General features: G+C 40.7%; 1 protein-coding gene and 1 long non-coding RNA gene across 7 annotated transcripts in view; one reads left to right on the top strand and one right to left on the bottom strand.

The window, feature by feature from the left end:
* Window positions 1-20,942, top strand: part of TATDN1 (TatD DNase domain containing 1) — a 43,082-nt gene that overhangs the window by 550 nt on the left and 21,590 nt on the right. For 2 of the 6 annotated variants that reach the window (XR_014144380.1, XM_081816523.1), the window contains exons 2-6: window positions 9,781-9,846; window positions 11,961-12,010; window positions 14,922-14,985; window positions 16,885-17,028; window positions 17,122-17,164. Coding sequence is in view for 4 of the 6 variants with exons in the window: in XM_081816523.1 (XP_081672649.1) it covers window positions 9,781-9,846; window positions 11,961-12,010; window positions 14,922-14,985; window positions 16,885-17,028; window positions 17,122-17,164 (367 nt within the window). In the remaining 2 variants the exon portion in view is untranslated. Of the gene's footprint in view, window positions 1-9,779; window positions 9,847-11,960; window positions 12,011-14,421; window positions 14,986-16,884; window positions 17,029-17,121; window positions 17,165-20,942 lie in introns of those variants that run through there. The other 4 variants (XM_081816525.1, XM_081816524.1, XM_081816526.1 and 1 more) reach the window with 4 other exon arrangements.
* Window positions 10,142-19,184, bottom strand: LOC145715910 (uncharacterized). Its single transcript, XR_014144381.1, has 2 exons — window positions 17,939-19,184; window positions 10,142-12,700 (listed from the first exon to the last, which is right to left on the bottom strand). It is a non-coding gene; the product is annotated as an uncharacterized LOC145715910 (long non-coding RNA).

Below are 20,942 nucleotides of genomic sequence, written 5' to 3'. Positions count from 1 at the left end.
CATCACCATCTGGTGCAGAAACTGGAGGACACAAATAGTGGGGAGAAAAACAAGTTCAATTACTTGGCAAGAACAATAATCTGTTCACCATCAGTAGAACAAGACGGGGGAAGATGCGACAGGAACCAAAGGGGTAAGAGTATTTACTACCAGGCACATGGGAAAAGCTGGAGAGTTAGGATTGGAAGGATAACTTGGGACTCAAAGGTCTGGCTGAGTTTACTTTTACTGTGTGTAGAGTGGAGCTTCGCTGAAGGCTTTCAACCTTTCTTCAAATGAATCATGGAATGCCAGTTATGTACCAGGAACCTGGGGCTGTGCGTTACAACAGTTAGTAAAGCTGGGTGTGATCTTGTCGTTGTGGCGTTTCCAGCTACTTGAAGGTGGGAAAGGGCAATGACCACATCTCCGCTTTAATAAGGCAATCCTGTTAGTTACTGTAGGTTCTATGGGGGAGGGGGAGAGATGGGGAAACATTTCCGAGCTTGAACTAGGGCAGTGGAAAAAGGAGAGAGAAATAGAAGAGATGTACATACGCAGCATTTGGCAGGTGTTCATGGGAGTAAGGGAGAGTGAACAGTCAGAGATGACTCAGAGTTGGGATAAATACCTAAATATGAAATGGAAGCATGATTAGTTTGGCAGTGGGTAGGAGATGTAGTGAGATCCATGTGGATTAGGTTAAGTTTGAGAGTCTTATAGGACATCCAGCTGGAAACATTTACTGGGCAATTGGAAATGTAGTCTTAGATCTGAGTTATTTTAAGCGATATTTTTTCCGAAGACTTTGTGCTAACTTTTTGGAACTATGAAAGTTTCGAGTGATGCAGTTATTTTTCAGACTAGAGAGATATGTACAGTCAAAGCAAGGGCAGGGGAGCGTGTTTTCAGTGCCACAAAAGAAGTTTAAAAATGCTGTGGGAGAACCAGGGGTGGGGTTGGGGTGTAGTCCTCAGTAGTCGTAGACATTTTCCAGATGTGGTGTCTGTCTGCCTCTCTACTCCAATCTGTGATATAGTTAGTGGGGGAGATGGGCTAAGGGCCATGAAACATTCCACAAGGAAAAGACAACTTATTATTTGTGATATAAAACTAAATCCCTGCCTCCAGTCATGTCTCCTTAAACGCATCATACATACAGCCTTCAGTGTGGTCTGTGTAAAAATCAACTACAGTTTTCTTCTGCTTCAATTCCTTCAGTTACTGTCCTCAGGATAGTTGAAGTACCTTGACACAGCATACAAAACCGATCCGTGTTCTGGTCCTGCCCTCTGTTCCAGCCTCATCCCTTTTATCTTTGACAAACACTTGGACATGCTGTTTCTTGCCTTGGACAAGGTTTTAGAGTGGCAGTTCGGGACCATTATGTCACTTTTGCCTCTAATATCCCACTGACTACCTTTCTTGCTTAGTTGATTTTTACTTGCAAGAGCAGACTTCATAACTCTACCCTTTGACACATTATTTTATAATTAAATATTTATGTGTCTCTCTTTCCCACTAGACCACACTCTTAAGGCAAATACTCCGTAGTGTTTGTTTCCCAGGGACTTAGTACAGTGATGGTCAATGGAAGTATGAATGAATGGGTAAAAGAATATACGTAGTTTTAGTACCATGGTGGTAAGAAAATTGATAAAGGAATTTGAACCTTTCGGTAAGATAAGTTCGGAAAGGCTTCCTGAAGAGGGTGCGTTTATTTTGAATACATTTTTTTTCCTACTCTCCTGAGATAGCCAGTTTAAACTTTTTAAGTATATCCTTCCCTAGTTGTTTAATAGATTTATGCGTAGAAAGAAGCATATTCCAGGGGTGGTAGGGGTGGCAACAGTGATGTGTAACTAACTCTTGATGCATTTACATTTCTTTGGATGTTTTGTGTTTATCTTTGAAATAATATAGTGCCCTTTTTAAATTAAGATATTTTACCCCCTAAATCTTCTGAAGTAAAATTGAAACTCCATGAAATCTCGAAGTGTTACATACTCTGTGGAACACCCATAATTTTGTTTGTTTTTTTGGTGATTGATTTATTTTAGAGCCCGAGAGCATGCATGCTCAAGTGGGGGGAGGGGCAAAGGGAGAGGGAGAGAGAATCCTCAAGCAGACTCCCTGCTCAGTGCGGAGCCCCAAGTGGGGCTCGATCCCAGGACCCTGAGATCATGACCTGAGCCCAAACCAAGAGTTGGACGCTTAACTGACTGAGCCACCAGGCGCCCCGGAACACCCCTAGTTTGAGAAGCACGACTTTAGATGATTACTAGTCTAGCAGCCCCCGCCCCCCTCCATGGGCCAATGAGAGAGCAGCTGACAGTAATTAGTAGCATAACTATCCCTTCGGGCCATCCAGCTTTTAGGTACCTAGGATTAATCTGTAGTTGTCTTTTCAACAGGATTCTGATCCTGCCCTGTGGCCCTAGAAGCAAGCCAGTTGGGGTTTTTGGCCACCTTTTTTGTATAAATTCCATTTCTCTAGGGATTGGATCGTATTTCCTATTTGTCTTTGATTCCCTTAAGCAACCTAGTCATTCATTCCTTTTAAAGTATCTACTGTGAAAGTATTTACCGAGTCTCTACTGTGTGCCATCCAGGGTGCTAAATGCTAGGAAGCGGTGGTGGGGTCAGAAACTAGGTCACAGTCTCGTGGTGGAGACAGCCTCATGAATGCACTAAGGGCTTTACCACAGTTACAGACATGAGGGCACTGAAGAAAGGGAGCATGGTTCTCTGGGTATTTGGTGAGGAACAAAACAGTCCGGCAGGTCAGAAAAGTTTCCTTGAGGAAGTTACACTTGGACTGAGCTCTGAAAAATTGAGTTCAGTAGGCCAAGAAAGGCAGAAGGTTCCAAACAGAACAGCCTGTGCAAACATCCTGTGGCAAGAGGGTACGTGGTACTTTTGAGGAACTGAAAAAATGACCAGTGGGTCTGGAACAGAGAGAAATGGGGAAGGGGCTGAGAGGGTGGGAGGATGGTATAGAATGAGCTAAAGAGATTAGCAGAGCCAAGGTCCTACCATGTTAAGAGTGTCATGATCTGATTTATGAATGAAAGAAACCATGGGTCGGGTGGAGAACAGAACAGAAGGGGAGTCAAAGTGGCGTTCGGGCTGGAGTTGGCTGACTGGAGTGTTATGGTAGGGGGGAGACGGAAAGAAGTGCACAGGTTTGATAGACTGGGAGATAAAATCCACCTACTTGGTAAGTACACTTCTCTCTTGGTAAGAGAGAAGCTGATGTTATAGATTGCCTTAGTCCATTTGGGCTGTTATAAGAGAATATTGCAGATTGAGTGACTTATAAATAAGAAATGTATTTCTCGCAGTTCTGGAGGCTGGGAAGTCCACAGTCAGGGCGCTAGCATGTTTGCGTTCTGGTGAGGACCCCCTTCCTGGTTTCTAGCTGCTGCCTTCTCATTGTGTCCTCATGTGATGGAACGGGCAAGGGGTCTCTCTGGAGCCTCTTTTGTAAGGTGGTCGTGTCCAAAACAGTATCTTTAAACAGTATCCAATCCAGATATTTGGATGCCCTTAAGTTTTGTATCTAGCACAGAGGTTGGCCAACTTTTCCCTTAAGGGCCATATAGTATATATTTTTTATTTTGTGGACCATATGATCACTGTCGCAAATACTCTGATCTTGTCACTCAAAAGCAGGCATGGACACTGTATAAACAGATGGGTGTGGCTGTGTTCCAGTAAAACTTTTTGGACACCGAAACTTGAGTTTCTTATAATTTTTAGGTTTCACAAAATCCTATTATTCTTTTGATTCCTCCCCCCACTCCCCCAGCTATTTAAAAATGTAAAACCAGGGGCGCCTGGGTGGCTCAGTCATTAAGCGTCTGCCTTCGGCTCAGGTCATGATCCCAGGGTCCTGGGATCGAGCCCCACATCGGGCTCCCTGCTCGGCGGGAAGCCTCCTTCTCCCTCTCCCACTCCCCCTGCTTGTGTTCCCTCTCTCGCTGTGTCTCTCTGTCAAATAAATAAATAAAATCTTTAAAAAAAAAAATGTAAAACCATTTTTAGCTCAGGGGCAAAGAAAGATAGGGGTTGGTCTGCCAGCAACAGCTTGCCAACCCCTTGAGCTAGCACATTTCTTTCCTCGTGGCACTGTCTTGGAGAAGCACTTGGCTGGTGGCCCCACGGAAGTCTGTCTTTTGAATTTGTCTGATTGCTGTGTGCTGGTGTTTAGCTTGTCCTCTAATTTCCTGTATTTCCTGTAAAGTTGAAGTTCTATCTGAAGGCTAAGCAAATCCGAAGCAATTTTAAACACCCTGTTTACTGTCCATTTGTATCCCTAGATCATAGGTGACAGTGATAGGACGTGTTTCACTGAGCCCAGTGAGGCATCAGTTTGGAGATGTGGTTTTGTTTTGGTTGCAAGCAGTTTTCCACTCTTGTTTTGAGAAATCTCATTAATACCAGAAGTAGTTTTTAACAGTAAAGCAGTTACTGCTTTTAAAGCCAGCCAGTTAAAAAAGAATAATGGAAAAGAAACATCACTGATCCTTACGAGATGACGACGTGCCACTAAATGTATGACTCCCTCAATTTCGCCCATCAGCGGTAGTCATTTTCTACATTGTCTTTCTTCCTATCATGCTCTCACCCCATCTTAGTTTTTCAAGCTATTTCAAGCTAGAAATTGGTTCTCATATACTATTTGTTCACTTTTTTTGAGTTTGTTGACAACACATCCTTGTGATAGGAACTTTTTTTTTTTAAGATTTTATTTGAACACTACATCAAAAACTAATGATGTAATGTATGGTGATTAACACAACATAATAAAATAAAATTAGGGCGCCTGGGTGGCTCAGTTGGTTAAGCGACTGCCTTCAGCTCAGGTCATGATCCCAGGGTCCTGGGATCGAGTCCCGCATCGGGCTCCCTGCTCTGCGGGGAGCCTGCTTCTCCCTCTCCCACTCCCCCTGCTTGTGTTCCCTCTCTCCCTGTGTCTCTCTCTGTCAAATAAATAAATAAAATCTTTAAAAAAAAATACAATAAAATAAAATTTAAAAATATATAAAAAAATTTTATTTGAGCGAGCCCTCTTGAGCTGGCAGAGGGGCAGAGGGGGAGAGAGAGGGAAAGAGAGAATCTTAAGCCGACTTTGCACTGAGCACAGAACCCGACGTGGGGCTCGATCTCACCACCCTGAGATCATGACCTGAGCCAAAACCAAGAGTCAGATGCTTAACTGACTGAGCCACCCAGGTGCCTCTGTGATAGCGACTTTTTAATTGAAAAGATAGTATCTCTTATACTAAATTAGAGCATTCTGAACAATTTAAATAAGTAGGATTTTGAGTGGCTTTATTTTCGTAGTTGCATCATGAATTAGGTATAAAAAGATGGGCTTACTTTGGCTATTGAATAATGAATTGAGAGTGTTAACCACCGGAGGTGGTATGGCAGGGTAGCTAATGTTGACTAAAATTTCATGTGTTACTGGCATGTTACAGAATGTATACTGTGCTCAGCAATAATAGTAAGTACATTTTATAAGGCTTTTAATTTGCAAAATGCTTTCACATTCATTTTCCAGTTTGAGCCACATTTCATCCCTGGAAGGAGAAATGTTATGCCTTATTAGTGGGGAAACTGAGGCCCAGAAGGCCCACTGATTTGCCCAACATCATTGTTTATTTGTCGAATTCGAATTCTGACTCCTGAGCCCATTCTTTTTCCATAACTGCAGTTCCTCCATTTCATTGGATTTCTTGCTACTTGCTCACAAATTTACACTTTCTGGTGATCGAGTTGAACTTTTCTTTGACCCCCTCCATACTGACCTCTTAATTATCTTAACCACCCTGCAGGGGTTTGCCGGTGGGTAGGTAGATGGGGAGTGGGAGGCCCAGAGGTCAGCCAGTATAAGGGAGGAGAAGTTCTTAGAGAACTTAAGTGACTGCGTCAAGGAAAAGAATGTATTTGCCCTGTAGAGGAGGAAAAGCTTCCTCCTACCCTGTTAGGTTCTGTGGCTGGTTGAAGAATTAAACTGACATAAGACATTAACAGGAGAAAAGCATAGACATTTTTTTGTGTATCTGGGAGTCTTCAGAAGGAAAATGAAGCCCCAAAGAAGCCATTAGGCCAAAAAGCATAAGGGGCAATGTGATAAAAGGGCTTAAACTGTCTGAGTTGTGGGACCATGACGAGGATATGTATGGGGAAACTAATGGGAGATGATGAGGGTTATTTGGGTCTGCTTGTACAGATTCATTTTGACTTTGACTCCCAGACTGGTGATAACAGTATTACAGTGATAACAATATTCTTCTGTTCTTGATATAGGGAGGGGATCTCTCTCATGGGAAATTTTATGACCTCCTTTTCATTACAAAGCAGGGAGACCAGAGAGCCTTGCCTACATCTGCTCTTTCTCCAGTGCATTCAGCTCAAAATAACTGGGATGCCAAAGTGGCATATTTTGGGGTGGTATGTTCTGACCCCCTTCACCAAACCTGACTAAGCATTCTATTCAAGGTAGAAAACAGCTCTAATAACTGGCTAAGGAATACACTTCAAGCAAACCATATGTCAGAAAGAAAAGCGCCAAGGGCTGTAAGTCAGGAGAGATTTCTTGCAGCAGAGGGAAGAAATTGGTGGCTGAGCCAGGGTAGGATATCCTAAAGCCCAAGGCTCACCTGGGTCCAAAGCTGAATACAGATTTTTGAACTACACTGCGACTTAGGGCCTGAAGGACTGACCCACAACTAGAAGTGGGTTCTAAGAAGTAGTGTATCACCCTGAATTGGCTTCACCCATATCTGCCTCAGCATAAAGTGCTGAAGAACGATTTAGCATCCAGTCCAGTGAGGCAAGTTGAGAAAAGGACATGGGAAGGCTTCAGAAACTGAGCCCCCAAGTTAATCTTCAATTTGCCTTTTTAAAATTATTTTTTAAAGATTTTATTTGTTTTAGAGAGAGAGTGAGTGCAAGCCGGGGCTGGGCAGTGGGGAGGGAGAGGGACAGGGACAAGCGGACTCCGTAATGAGTGTAGAGCCTGATGAGGGGCTGATCTCAGGCCCGAGACCACGAGACCACGACCTGAGCCAAAGTCAAGAGTTGGACACCTGGGGTACCTGGGTGGCTCAGTCGGTTAAGCGTCTGCCTTCAGCTCAGGTCATGATCTCGGGGTCCTAAGATTGAGGCCCAAGTCGGGCTCCCTGCTCAGCGGCAGTCTGCTTCTCCCTCTCCCTCTGCCCCTCCTTCTGCTCATGCACGCTCACTTGCTCTCTCTCTCTCTTAAATATATAAATAAAATCTTTAAAAAGTTGGATGCTTAACTGACTGAGCCACCCAGGCACCCCTCCGTTGCTTTTAAAATAAGTATCATAAAGTTTACTTGGTAAATTTGCTTGCTTTTGTTTCCTTTGTTTTTCACTTTGTTTTCTAGTAAAAAGATTGCTTTGGAAAAATACTAATCTCTTTGCTGCACAAAGGGGAAGTGAGTAGAAGAAATACAGACCAAGTCTGTGCTCCTAACCATCGTCCATGGTGGGTGATTGTAGATGGAGCTCTGTGAAGGATTCTTCGAGGCAGAAAAGCCTCTCCTGTCTTCCCTGGGCTCCCTTTCTCAGTCTGTCCTCTGCCCTATCTAGTTTCCTTTCCTTAATTAAAAAAAATTGATGCTGAATTCTTGTGATCTGGGCCATTCCATTGAACCCCTATATTGTATTTACTGTGGTCAGTGTTTGTGTGTTAATAATCCTTTAAAGGGTACCGGTATGAATTCATCTGCTGCCCTCTATTGACATATATTCTGTTGCTGAAATATCTTTCAAGTTTTCTGCATTGTGCCCTTCTTTTGTTTTTCCCAATGTCTGGACTACTCTCTCCACCATCCCTTAGATCGTCCAAACTCCCATCCATCACCTCAAGTCTGTCTTCATGTGGAAGCAGCACAGCTTACTCAGGGCCAGAAATCAGGGTGAGAACATTACCAAGAGGAAGCTGAAAGTAAGCAGAAATAATGTAAGGGTTTGTAGGAAGGCAAGTGCCCCCAACCATCATGAACTTGGAGATTCTCCTGGTGCTAAATGCTAAAGGGTGTGTATTTTAAATAAGGAAGGTATTATTATTTTTTAAAAAGATTTTGAGAGCGAGCAAGAGCACAAGTGGGGGGAGAGGCGGAGGGAGCAGGAGAAGCAGACGCCCCGCTGAGCAGGGAGCCCAATGCGGGGCTCGATCCCAGGACCCCGGGATCTCGCCTGGAGCCGATGGCAGACGCCCAACTGGCTGAGCCTCCCAGGTGCCCCATAAGGAAGGTATTACTATTGCCCATGGCCAGTACAGTCTGACTTCACATCCTGTTATTCCCCTTGTACTCTGCAGCAGGATTTATCAAGAATGGCCCTTGATGTTGGCGGTCAGATAATCCCTTCTTGCGGGAAGTTATCCTGTTCATTATAAGATATTTAGCAGCATCCATGGCCTCAAGCCTGGATGCCAGTAACTCCCCTCAGTTGCGCCAACTAGAAATGAACATGGACATTGCTAAATGCTGTCCAAGGGGGGAGGTTAGAAGGAGAGAGGGGCTGCAGAATTGCGCTGCACTGAGGACCACTGCTGTGTAGGCACAATGAATTTCTTTCTTCTCGTCTTCCAGATACAGTCGGTGCCTGCACGCGTCCATGTTGTAGAATGCCCTTTCCGTTTGTCATCTTGTAAGCTTTAGCTTTGTTCAAGATCCAGCTCTGCTGGGAGGCTTTTCTCGTCATGTTTGCCAAAACTGTTAATGCCCCCTTTGTGCTCCCAAGCACATAGTAATTATAGACTTAGCATGTATAGAGCTCCTACTATGGCGCAACCATTATGTTAGGTTTTAGGAATATAGCAATAAAGAAAAACATTCTTGCCTTGTGTTGCTTAGTCTAACATATTATATCACCAAGTATATTTGTAGTTCCCATAGAGACCATGAATTCCTGGAGGGCAGGGACCAAGTGTTGGGTCTTACTCCCTTCTGTATCCCCTAACTCCTTACATAGTAAGGACACAGGCTTGGTCTTCATAGTATTTGGTGAATAAAGAAATAATTTATTCTGCTCTCTGCATCTCTCCTTACATTAACCCAGTTCAGGTTTTCCTCATTGTAAATATGAGCTCTTGTCTGTTTCCAAATGAGATCTGCGGACTCCATTTGCCCCCCTCAAATCCTACCTTCTGCAAAGACGCCAGAATATGTCCAGAAGACAAACCTTAACGCCTCTGCTTAAAAGCCATCTGTGCTTCTGATTGCATCTGGTGTTTTAAAGACAGACCAATGTCTGTAACATAGCTGAGTCTGGACTTTTCTGGCCACTCACTTCCCTACATTTCTCTCCAGCCGAACAGCCTGTAGCTCGCCACAGTCACTGCTCTTCCACACCCCAGACGCACTGCTCCCGCTTCCTCTCTCTGCAGTTTTCCCCTCGTCCTCTGGGTAACTCTAACTTACCCTTTAAGATTCAGTTCAGGGATCCATTCTTTCTGGAAACTTCTGGGCCATCTACCAGACTAGGTTGGGTGTTCCTCATCTGTGTCCCACAGTGTCAGTGTCTACTTTAGAATTATTTCTTAACTGTTGATGGATCTGCCTTCCCAATTCTGCAGTGAGTTTCTTGCGAGCTAGAATTCTTACTCCTCTTTGTGTCCCAGGTGTCTAGCACAGTAACTGACAAGTGGTCAGTTGTAGATTTTGTTTGAGTGAATGAAAAATTTCATAACAGGAACTTCTATTTAACATAGAAGTTTAAAATAGAAGCTCTTAATAATTATTTTTGCTTTCCACAGATATTGGTATCAACTTGACAGATCCTATGTTCAGAGGAATTTATAGGGGAGTTCAGAAGCATCAAGGTAAATGTTTCTTTTATTAAGATAGTTTCTCTAGGGGCGCCTGGGTGGGTCAGTCGTTAAGCGTCTGCCTTCGGCTCGGGTCATGATCCCAGGGTCCTGGGATCGAGCCCCGCATCGGGCTCCCTGCTCCGCGGGAAGCCTGCTTCTCCCTCTCCCACTCCCGCTGCTTGTGTTCCCTCTCTCGCTGTATCTCTCTCTGTCAAATAACTAAAATCTTTAAAAAAAAAAAAAATTTCTCTATGAAGACAAGTTTTCTGCCTCAAGGAGATCATGAGAAGCATAACCCACTTTACAATTGAAATATTAAAAGGATTTATTATGCATCTTGGATGCATATAGTTTAAAACTGTAAACCAAGTGAAATATACATAAGCTACATGGGTAAATCACAACCATGAGCATTTATAAAGCACCTGTAATAACAGTGTTACCAAGGCCTCCTTCTCTGAGGAAGTTTATAATTTCGAATATAGAAATGCATAAAAGCCAAACAATGGTTGATGTTTAATTAGTCTTTTAAGCAATTGAACATGAGGGCACATAATTTAAAAATCACATGCAGTTGAACATCAAAATCACATTCAGTTGAACATCACTGTAATACCTAGTCTTTTGGAAATGTTTTCACCTGGGTGACAAAGTGGTAATGTGGTTAAGGAGTGGGCGCGCTGCTCTCCAGCTTCCCTGTCTTGCCTTCCCCCCTTTCTTCCAAGTCCTGCTAGAGCCCGGATCCTGCGGTGTAGGTGGGAATACACAGTAGTTTCTCAAAGATTGATGGAAAGCTTAGCCAAAAGCAAAATGGCTTCTGTTTATCATATCAAGATCATTCGTGTATTTTGTCATCTGAGGTGAGGAAGCAGGAAATGATGGTGACAACACGTTTTTGAAAGGAGAATTTCTCCAATAAACTGGTTTATGAATATTGCCTTAGAAAATTACTGTATTTGTTATGTAAATGCAAACAGGAAAATTTGGGTTTGTGGTCTGGGTGAAGAGGAATTATACATTTCTTTCAACAATTAAGTTAGAGCCAATTTCACTTGTGCTTCTAGGTGATACTAAGTGAAAGCTTCTCTAAATACTGGGAATGTGACATGCCACTTGAAAGAAGAAAGTTAAATGTTAGCTTTCATAAGCCTTACCTCAAAACTTACCTTTTCTACTGCATTTAGAAGTTTTGATAATGTTTTTGTTTTATAAGATGTTAGGTACTGCAGATGATTGAATAAATTATATTCTGATTGTCTTGCCGTTGTAGCACTTCCTAGATTTCATGCTTTGTGACTCTTACGTATGTGTGTGTGTGTGAAATAAGCTTTATTATCATCAATATCAGTAGCACTCTGGTTTATAATATTTAGTGAAACTAGTTGTTAGAAGTTCACTAAATTGATAGTTTTTGTCTAAAATTTTATTGCTACTCTAGAAATAATTGAATTCTAACTAAATTTCCTGTGATAATTAAATATGAAATTAATAAGTGGGTTTTTATGATAGAATTGTTTGATTTTGCTGTCCCATTTACCTCAGGCCTCTTAAAGCTTAGCTTTCTATTGATCTCCCCAGAAAAGGTTGTTACTTAACAAGAAACTTTGGGGGAAGAGCAAAGAACTGTCAGAGAAAATAAAAATTATCCTTCCTCCGTGGGAATGGGAATTATAGAAATACAGCATTAACTGCAATTTACAAAGAGATGTTTTATCATGTTTTGGGAGGCATTACAGATATATTTTGAAAAGCCCTAGTAAAAATAACAATTTTAATGATTGTTTCATTTTTATTTAAAAAAATACAGTACCAACAAGTTTCAAACTTAAGGCAAGTAATTTAAATTGTAGTGAGCAAATTCACCTTTTGTTGGAACCCCCTGATTTTTGTCACTTTTCTCCCTTTTGGTCAACAGAATAAAATATAATTAAATGGATAACTAGTCATCTAGTTTGCCTCATATGGATTTCTTTTTTTTTTTCCCTCGGGTTATTGCTGATTATTATAAGTACTCATCAAACTATTGATTTGGTAAATATAATTGTTTCTATGTATTTTTCTTTCAAGAAGGGATAAGTGAAATTTTTTATAACAAGTTTTCTTAATGTGGGGTTTGCTTTTTACAGATGACTTACAAGATGTAATAGAGAGAGCTGTCCGGATTGGTGTTAAAAAGGTAAATTTTTGTTAAGTTTTCTTAAAAATTAAATTTTGGTTAAGATACTGTAGAATAGAAGAGAAAGAGCTAATGCCACACTTGGCATTTTGGGATATGTATTGTCAACAAGTAATATTAGCAAGTAAATGAAGTAAAATACCACACTTAAGTGGAACAGACCTCATGCTTGGATAGTTCTTTATGTGAGCAGAAATGTGGTAAATGGCAAAGTGTCTTTGAAAAAAATTTTTTACAACCTATCTGAATTACCAGGCTTCTCAAGATGCAACTCTTAAAAATAAATTTTGTAACATAACTTAGCATTTGTTAGAATTCAGTGGTCTTTTGTTAGAATTCATTGGTCATCAGAAAGACTTGTATCTGTGTATGGATATACCTTTTCAAATAACTGAGAAGACACTTTAATTTTTATAGTACTAATTTGATTATCAGGAAAATTCTGCTTTTTAGAGAGTTCTAAGCAAATGAACAGTAGCTCTGTGTCAAATTCTTTGAATAGATACTTCTTTTTAATTAGTATTTTTAAAAAATATCAAGGTAACCCACATACGCACACATAAAGTTAAGTTCCCCAGTGTGGTGTCCAGAGACTTGGTAGCTGCGGCTTCTGGTTGAATTACCTCCATTGTAAGAGAGGACCCTGCTGGCTCCTGAGATCCGCAGTCCCAGCTCTACACTGGAGAGTCACTGCTCACAAGTAATAAGAAAGGATAAAAATTACAGCATTCACTTCTCATTATGCAGTCATTCTCTGCTTGGTAAATCACTTTATAAAATGCTTTTCTGCAGACTCTGAAATACCAAGCTCCTAAATTTTCATGTGTCAGCTGTGAGTAGTTTAATCTAACATTTGGAAACGTACACACACCGATGTAAGAATGACAGAAATGGAATTTACTCAGTCGTGGTTCCTAGTTGGAATCTAACTTAGTGTCTTGCAGTTAAGTTGTAGTGATGAAAAGCACAGTTATGGCCTCACACCGCTGGGTTCCAGCCCCAGCTTCATTCTTCAAAGCTTCGTAACATGGGCGCTTCTCTCTCTAGGCTTCAGTTTTCACACCTGTAATTCGAGAATGATAATGCCTAATTAAGGGAGTTGTTGTGAGAGTTAAATAAAGCTGGAGTGCAAAGCACTTGGTATTGTACCTGCGTAAACACCCTTTATTCTATCAGGTTTCTGGTGGAAGCCACCATGATCCTGATATCATTGTGACCTGCGAGAGGAAATTACGTTCTCTGGTCTTGTCCTTGCTTTTTCATCTATTTGGGAAAGTTATAATAGATAAAAGAGAGACTTGAATAGAAACTATTTTACAGAATAGAAATACTAGATCTGGGCACCTGGTCTTGTATTAAAGAATTAGGTAGTGTTAGTAAACAGTCAAGTTCTCCCAATATTTTTGTTAAGATGTTATACCCTGTGTTTTACAAGCAGTTGAGGATTTAATAATGGTTGTGCGTTCCCTGAATTAGGTTCTCAGTGCCTATTATATTAGAAGTTGAGGTTGCTATATGAAAACATCTGTTCATCATTTGCACTTCCTCCTGTGTTTTGTATGTTTTCTCTTTAGGCGCGTGCCTAGAAGGAATTCTTGATTTTGGCTCAGTGAGGCGCTTGGAGTGAGATGCTTAAAAAAATCTACATCAGTGTGCTTAGTAAGTCCCTTCTTTAGAAGGGCACACACTTCAGCACTGCCTCAGTAGCCGGCACCCACACACCGCTCTTTGTGACATTTTCCCTTTAATACAGTCGTTCTGACCGCTGGTGGACCCTGAGGGCGCCTCTTTAGAAATGTGCTTTCTGCCAGGAGCCATGCATTTCCTTACGAAGAATTCAATATGCCTTAATCCAGTGATGGTCAAACTATTGGTCTCAAAACCCATTCACGTTCTTCAATATTCCTGAAGACCCCAAAGAGCTTTTCTTTATGTGGGTTTTATTTGCTAATATTGGAAATTAGAACTAAGACGAATGTAAAATATCTATTAACAGTAAACCATTATATAACATAGGTAGCATATTTTTATGAAAAATAAGTATTTTCCAAACCAAAAAAATGTGATGTGAGTGGAACTGTTTTATTTATTTATTTTAAACATCTCTTGAATGTCTGGCTCTTAATAGAAGACTGCTGAACTTGGATATCTGTTTTTGCAGTCAGTCTGTTGTGATATTACACATCATGTAGCCTCTGGAATATCTCATTGCACACTTGGGGCCGGGTGAGAGTGAAAAAAGGCAAAGAGCATCTTAGAATTATTATGAAAATAGTTTTGACCTCACATTCCCCCAGGGGTTCTAGGACCGCACTTGGAGAACTGTTGAATTAATAAACACTACTGAATCTCCAATTTAGATTAAAAGAATTTTTTTTTTTTTTAAGATTTTTTATTTATTTATTTGACAGAGACACAGCGAGAGAGGGAACACAAGCAGGGAGAGTTGGAGAGGAGAAGCAGGCTTCCTACGGAGCAGGGAGCCCGATGCGGGGCTCGATCCCAGGACCTTGGGATCATGACCTGAGCCGAAGGCAGCCGCTTCACCGACTGAACCACCCAGGCGCCTCAGATTAAAAGAACTCTAAATTTAGAAGTCTTTAGTTATTTGGTCTTTCATAATGTGATCTCTGTGCTTAAGGAGCTCTTGATCTAACAGGAAAAACAGACATGTGAATACATTTTAATGGGAAGGCGTGACAAATTCTGTGTTGTATGTATGCTTGTATGGAGAGGGGTGGTCAGGGACCACTCTAAATAGGTGATGACCTTTCAGCCAAATTTTAAAGGAAGGGTAAGTGTGTGACAGTCAAAGAGAGAAAAGCATTCTGAAAAAAAGCAGCAGGAAGGCATGTTTGGGAAACTGTTGCTGATGCTCTGTTCAAGTAGGCTTATTTTCTTTCTATTTCAGTTTATGATTACAGGTGGAAATCTGCAGGACAGTAAAGAGGCACTGCATTTGGCACAAACAAATGGTATCCTCATATTACTTTTACCCCCTCCCCCCCAATATGAATTATTTTGAAGAAATCTTTCTAAAAACTGCCTCAGGTACAATACAATGGATTGTGACTGTAGAAATAACAGGAAAACAGACTGATTGCAATGGGACATGATTAAAATGCAAGAATTCTAAGTGCCCACTGGTGTATCAGATGTGATTAAACCCTCTCTCTCACTGTACTTAACAATTATTTTAAGATTTCAGTTAATGAGAATTAAGTTCACTGGGTATACAGTTTAGCCCCACATATTTCTGATGTAAGATTTTTTATGTTGTAATGTGCTTAGATGTGAGTTGCTTTTTATTTGCATTTTTAAAACTTAAACTGTTAAGGGTCATTTATTAAATATTTATCACGTAGACCGTTGTTGTAAGGCCCCAGGAATGCAAGTAATAATAAATAATCTCTCGGCTCACTTTATGTTCATACATTTTGCATTTTATTTAAAATCTATGAAGTTTTGTAACTGGTTCCTAAGGAAATCCTAGTTACAGAAAACCTCTCCTTTATCTGGCATTCACTTTACCTAACTTATTTTGGTTTTGTGTTTTGGCATGCATGCTTCTTATGCTAGACATTGAAGAATTAGGCATTCCATGTTATTTTTCAAAATACGGATTTACTTATTAAAAGTTATTTTTTATGGAAATCTTTCTAAAATGCATACTTCTCTTCAGGATCCACTGACACTTTTTCTTAGTGATTAAAAGTAGTCACCTTCCGAGATGCCTTTGGGGGTATAAGAATATGGCCTTCTATACTTTTTAATCCCCAAAGAGATATGCTTTTAAAAGTTCTTGAAGCTCCCCTTGTCAGCCCTCTTCACTCCTCCTCCTGTACTGTGTCCTCACTGCTTTAAAACCTCTGCCTCCTTTATATGCAAACACCTGCAGGAGAGGCTGAGGAAGGCTCCCCACCTCTCCTGTGGGTTCAGGTGCAGGCCACTCAGAAGCCCTTTTTTTTTTAAAGATTTTATTTATTTATTTGACAGAGAGAGACACAGCGAGAGAGGGAACACAAGCAGGGGGATGGGAGAGGGAGAAGCAGGCTTCCCTCTGAGCAGGGAGCCCGATGCGGGGCTCGATCCCAGGACCTTGGGATCATGACCTGAGCCGAAGGCAGACGCTTAACGACTGAGCCACCCACGCACCCCTCAGAAGCCCTTTTTGACTTCATATTTGTGTTCCATACAATTACAGCTATCAAGGTGTGGTCTCCAAATAAGTGAGCTTTATTTTTCATTAGAAAAACCAATCCCAGGGTGTCTGGGTCAGTCAGTTAAGCTTCTGTCTTTGGCTCAGGTCATGATCCTAGGGGTCCTGGGATTGAGCCCGGAGTGCTCCCCGCTCAGTGGAGAGCCTGCTTCTCCCTCTCCCTCTGCCCCTCCCCCACCTTGTGCTCTCTTTCTTGTTCTCAAATAAGTAAATAAAATCTTAAAAAAAAAACAAAAACAAATCCCCCTTCCATCTCTTTAAGTCACCCTTTTTAAGGGGAAGAAATACATTTTGTTATATTAAATACATGAAAAAGACAGTGATGTGAATAGTGAATATAAAGGATATAATTAGGTTATGACATTTCATTCTCCAAGAAATTGTTTCATTTTCTATTCTACAAGACTCAGTAAATACCAAGCTTTGGAAAGTTGAATTAATTCTTTTTACAAATATGTTATGGCAATTTTCATATTCATGTCCTGCTTTGTTAAGGTGTTCCAAAAATTATATGATTGAACTTAATCAATTCTTGTGGTTCAAATAGTTTATGGCTATTAAAAATTAACCAGTTGAACTTATTCTATCATTTTGCATATTAAATGTAATATGAAAAATATTTTGAAAATAATCCTAAGACATTATTTTGTGCTAGATATGTTTTTCAGTACAGTTGGATGTCATCCTACAAGATGTGATGAATTTGAAAAGAATGATCCTGATCTTTACTTAACGGAGTTGTTAAATCTTGCTGAAAACAATAAGGGGAAAGTTGTAGCAGTAGGGGAGTGTGGACTGGGTAAGTGCCAACCTAGCCCTGTTAGAGTGACTTTGAAAGTGATTTGTTCTGTATAGGGTAATGAGTTGTTACTGGTTCTTTTATCTTTTAAAGATTTCGACCGACTACAGTTCTGTCCCAAAGATACTCAGCTCAAGTAAGGAAATTTTTTGACTTTCGTAATTATCATACAATCTTAAGTGATTTTTTTTAAATAGCTTTTATCTGTTCAGGATGTAGTTGGATTAAGCATCAGGATTTTTTGTTTTTCCCTTTGTATATCAAAAGTTAAGTGAAATGGAAGGGATGGAAGCATACAGTTCCTAACTGATTAACCATCTAACTTAATTTTAATGGTAGAAATAAGGGATGAGTTTTACGTGATGGAGACTTTCGTTGTTCTTTGCCTCATGAATGTATTCATGCATGAACCATTCCAGTGAAATGATTTAAATTCAGTTGGGGGCATGATTTAAGAGCCAAGGGTAAGAAATTATAGGATCAATCATCAAAGTAGGAAAAACCTCCTCTTGCTGGGCACTGGATATAGTCAACTTAGAATGTGAGGGTCTTTTCACAGGACCCATGTGGAGAGTGGTGGCGTCTCAGAAAATTCCAAAGTTCCCAACCCTTGTAGACTTCCTGCAACCCACTGCCTATACCTTTTAGTTGGAGCTCCTGCCAGCATATCGGTGGGTAGTGTGATAGGCCAAAAAGAAAAATTAGGTCATAGACTTAATTTAAGACATGAGCATTTTGTTGCGTTTCAAAAACAATGTATTAATTATCCAGGTGATAAAACAGTAGAATAAATCCTCTCAGAGCTGTTTAGTGATGTATGATGCTATGGTTTTCAGGGACATTCACATGATTACCAAGCAGGATTACTAAATCCTTAACATCTCTTGAATATCATTTATAGGTCACTCACCTTAAAAGTTCACATATTCACATTTAAATAGAAAAATAGTTTGTTTCTTAGGTTAAGCCCAGAGATCATAATTCCTCCACTTTAGATTCTGTTTTTGGCCAAGATGAATGTCATGACGCAAACAGACGGTGTAGGGTGTGACAGTCAAGGGCAGTGGTAGAGTCCCTCAGGATTCCCTCCTCATGAGACTTTGATCCAGATGCATTCAAACTGATTCTAAAATGCAACCTGAATACTTTAAACTCGATTTCTTTTGTATCTAATGAAAATATTGAGAAATAAAAATTACTGCTCTGAGAATATTTCCACCATCACCTTAAGATCAGAACTTAAAACAGTATGTATAGCAGGGTATAGTTTATGCTTGAACACAGATACCAATTGCCCAGGTATTAATCTGTACTAGAGAGTTTAAACTCCATTCATTCAGTGAATGATTACCAAGTGCCTCCCCAGTGTAATACAAAGAATAGGCTTGGTTCTGATGCCTTTATAGACAAGAGAGGACATAAATAATTAAAATGGTTTGGAAAATGCTAACAAAAAGATGTATGACAGCAGGGGTAAGGACCTTCTGGGGGAGTCAGGGAAGGCTTTGCTAATAAGGTGAGGGGATGTGAGCTAGGTCTCTTCCAGAGTAGATAAAGCTAAGGACAAACTAAAGTATGGTATAAATTTTGAAAAGACGGGCAGTTCAATTTGAGATTTTTTTAAAATTATAAAACATCAAATGATTTAGTAAAAAAACACACCAGTAGGAATCCCATTTGGGTTGATGTTAAGGAAACAACCCCCCCCCCCGCCTTCTGCCGATGCTCCCTCTTTTCCCCTAGCATATGCTCCCAGAGTGCAGCTCCCTCCCTGCACACAGGGTGCTCTGTACTTGTTTCAGCATTTTGCACATTGTCCTGGAATACATTTATGTCACCCCTTCCTGTCCCACAGCAGACTAGTGTCGGTGTTCTCCGGAGGCACGTACCCAGCCTCACTCATGTTGTCGTACCCACAGCACCATGCACAGTACTCTCAGCGCACGGTGGGTACTCCGTAAATGTTCACTGAGTTCTTAATAAGGGGAAAAGGCTCTTTTTGATTTCTGGAGAGCAGCATGGATTAAAAAGCTTATAATTCAGCTTTTACTGTTGGATCTTTTCTTGGAAGAATTTAAATTTGGGGGCTGTTCTTTTATACCACCTGAGACAATTAACCAGTGTATGGTTTGTTGCTTTTTTTTTTAAGTAAAAATGCAGTCAGGAAAAAGATGTATCAGAAGAGAAAAATAGAAAATGGTGTGATGTGAGTAGGCAAGACAGAACTAATGGGCAGTAGACACAGTGGCTAAAAAATACTGTCTGAGACCTACTGGTAAGTAAAGGCAGTATGTAACTGTGCAAAGTAGTTCTCTTTAGAATCAACAGCTTTGGGTTTAAATCGTAACTGCCATTTGGTGGCTGTATGTCTCTGTAAATCTCCATTTCCTCATCATTAAAATGGGGCTAATACTGCCTACCTTTTTTAACACTTGGTATGTAAAGCCCATCGCAACATGTATATGCTCCAGAAATTGTGGCTGTGGGGTAGTCTTAGAAATACTTTCATCCTGGGCGCTTGGGTGGCTTAGTTGGTTAAGTGACTGCCTTCAGCTCAGGTCATGATCCTGGAGTCCCTGGATTGAGTCCCGCATCAGGCTCCCTGCTCGGCAGGGAGTCTGCTTCTCCCTCTGACCCTCTCCCCTCTCATGTGCTCTCTTTCTCATTCTCACTCTCTCAAATAAATAATAAAATCTTTAAAAAAAAAAAACCAAAACTTCCATCCTAAGGAAAATACAGACTCTTCTTTTTCCTTCGGGTCTTTGAAAAGATTTTTTAAAGAGCATGAAGACAAGGAAGAAGCCGGAGTTGCTAAGGAAAGGTTTTCCTTGAAGCATATGCTGTATTTTCAGTTTCTGCCCCGTGCTACATTCCCTTTCCTTGTTGCAAGTTCAGTGCTTAGTTCACTTGAGTTGGAGGAATTTGCTGTGGGATTTTCCTTGGGGCTTTAAAATGTTGATACTGGGCAGGTCTGTTTTGGAAAAAGAAATCCAACATCAGACAAGATTTCAAAATAACCGTCTGGGGATTTGGGGAACCTCAGAGATGAGAAAGTGAGGCTGTCCTTGCCATGGGCCAGTCCAGAGGCAGCCCTGCTCTGTGGATTAAGGTGCAGTGCTGTAAGGCTCTGGGCGTTTGGGAGTAGCCTCAGTCTGAATTACTAACAGCTACTCGGAAGCTGACCTTTTCAAGCCCTTGTCCTCAGTTATTGTTGACCCTAAAATGGAAGAAGCAGTAATACAATCAGAAGCAAATTACAGCTTCACTAAAATGAGCAAATCTAACTTCAGCAGTGCTTTTTGTATGTGAATTAAGAAAAAAATAAAAATAAAAAGAGAAATCTCTTGATAGGTGCCAGTTTCTGCTGCCCTGTAACTTATGCGATTGCTATTTACCATGGTGGGTTTTTTTCTTTAAAGACAACAGGTACTTAATGTCAAGCACTGGTTATCCTCAATTTATGTCATTAGGAGTAATTGGCCTCCTTAAGATACCTAGCTAGCTTGAGTGCATGGACCTTTCTTTTCTCATATGCAGAATTCTGGAGGCACGTTGCTTGAACATCTGTTACTTTCATAATTTTTACTTTTGCCTGCTGTGATAGGCTTATTCTCAAGGGGATCATTAGATTCTGTAAGTCTGTGGCTCGGTTGTGTGGCTTTGCACATAGAATTGTGTGTGAAAGAAATGATCCGTGTAGAGTGGGGAGCCGTAAAGCGGAGAGTGCGGTGTGTAGCCAGAAGCCAGAGCCACGGTCAAGTTTACGTAATGACTGGAGCGCATTTCATTGCTGACATTTGAATTACTTTAGAGGTTATGGAAATAGTGACTTTTCTTTCAGTATTTCATTTCTATTTCCTACAGTCTGAAATTTCAGCACTTTGTTAACTAAAATTATTTTTGCTTATTCTAGC

The sequence above is a fragment of the Leptonychotes weddellii genome, chromosome 4 (assembly GCF_054177405.1).
Source record: "Leptonychotes weddellii isolate Sample4059 chromosome 4, ASM5417740v2, whole genome shotgun sequence".
NCBI classification, from domain to species: Eukaryota; Metazoa; Chordata; class Mammalia; order Carnivora; family Phocidae; genus Leptonychotes; species Leptonychotes weddellii.
The sequence above is the reverse complement of the archived record's forward strand: the minus strand, read 5'-3'. Positions and strand labels throughout refer to the sequence as shown.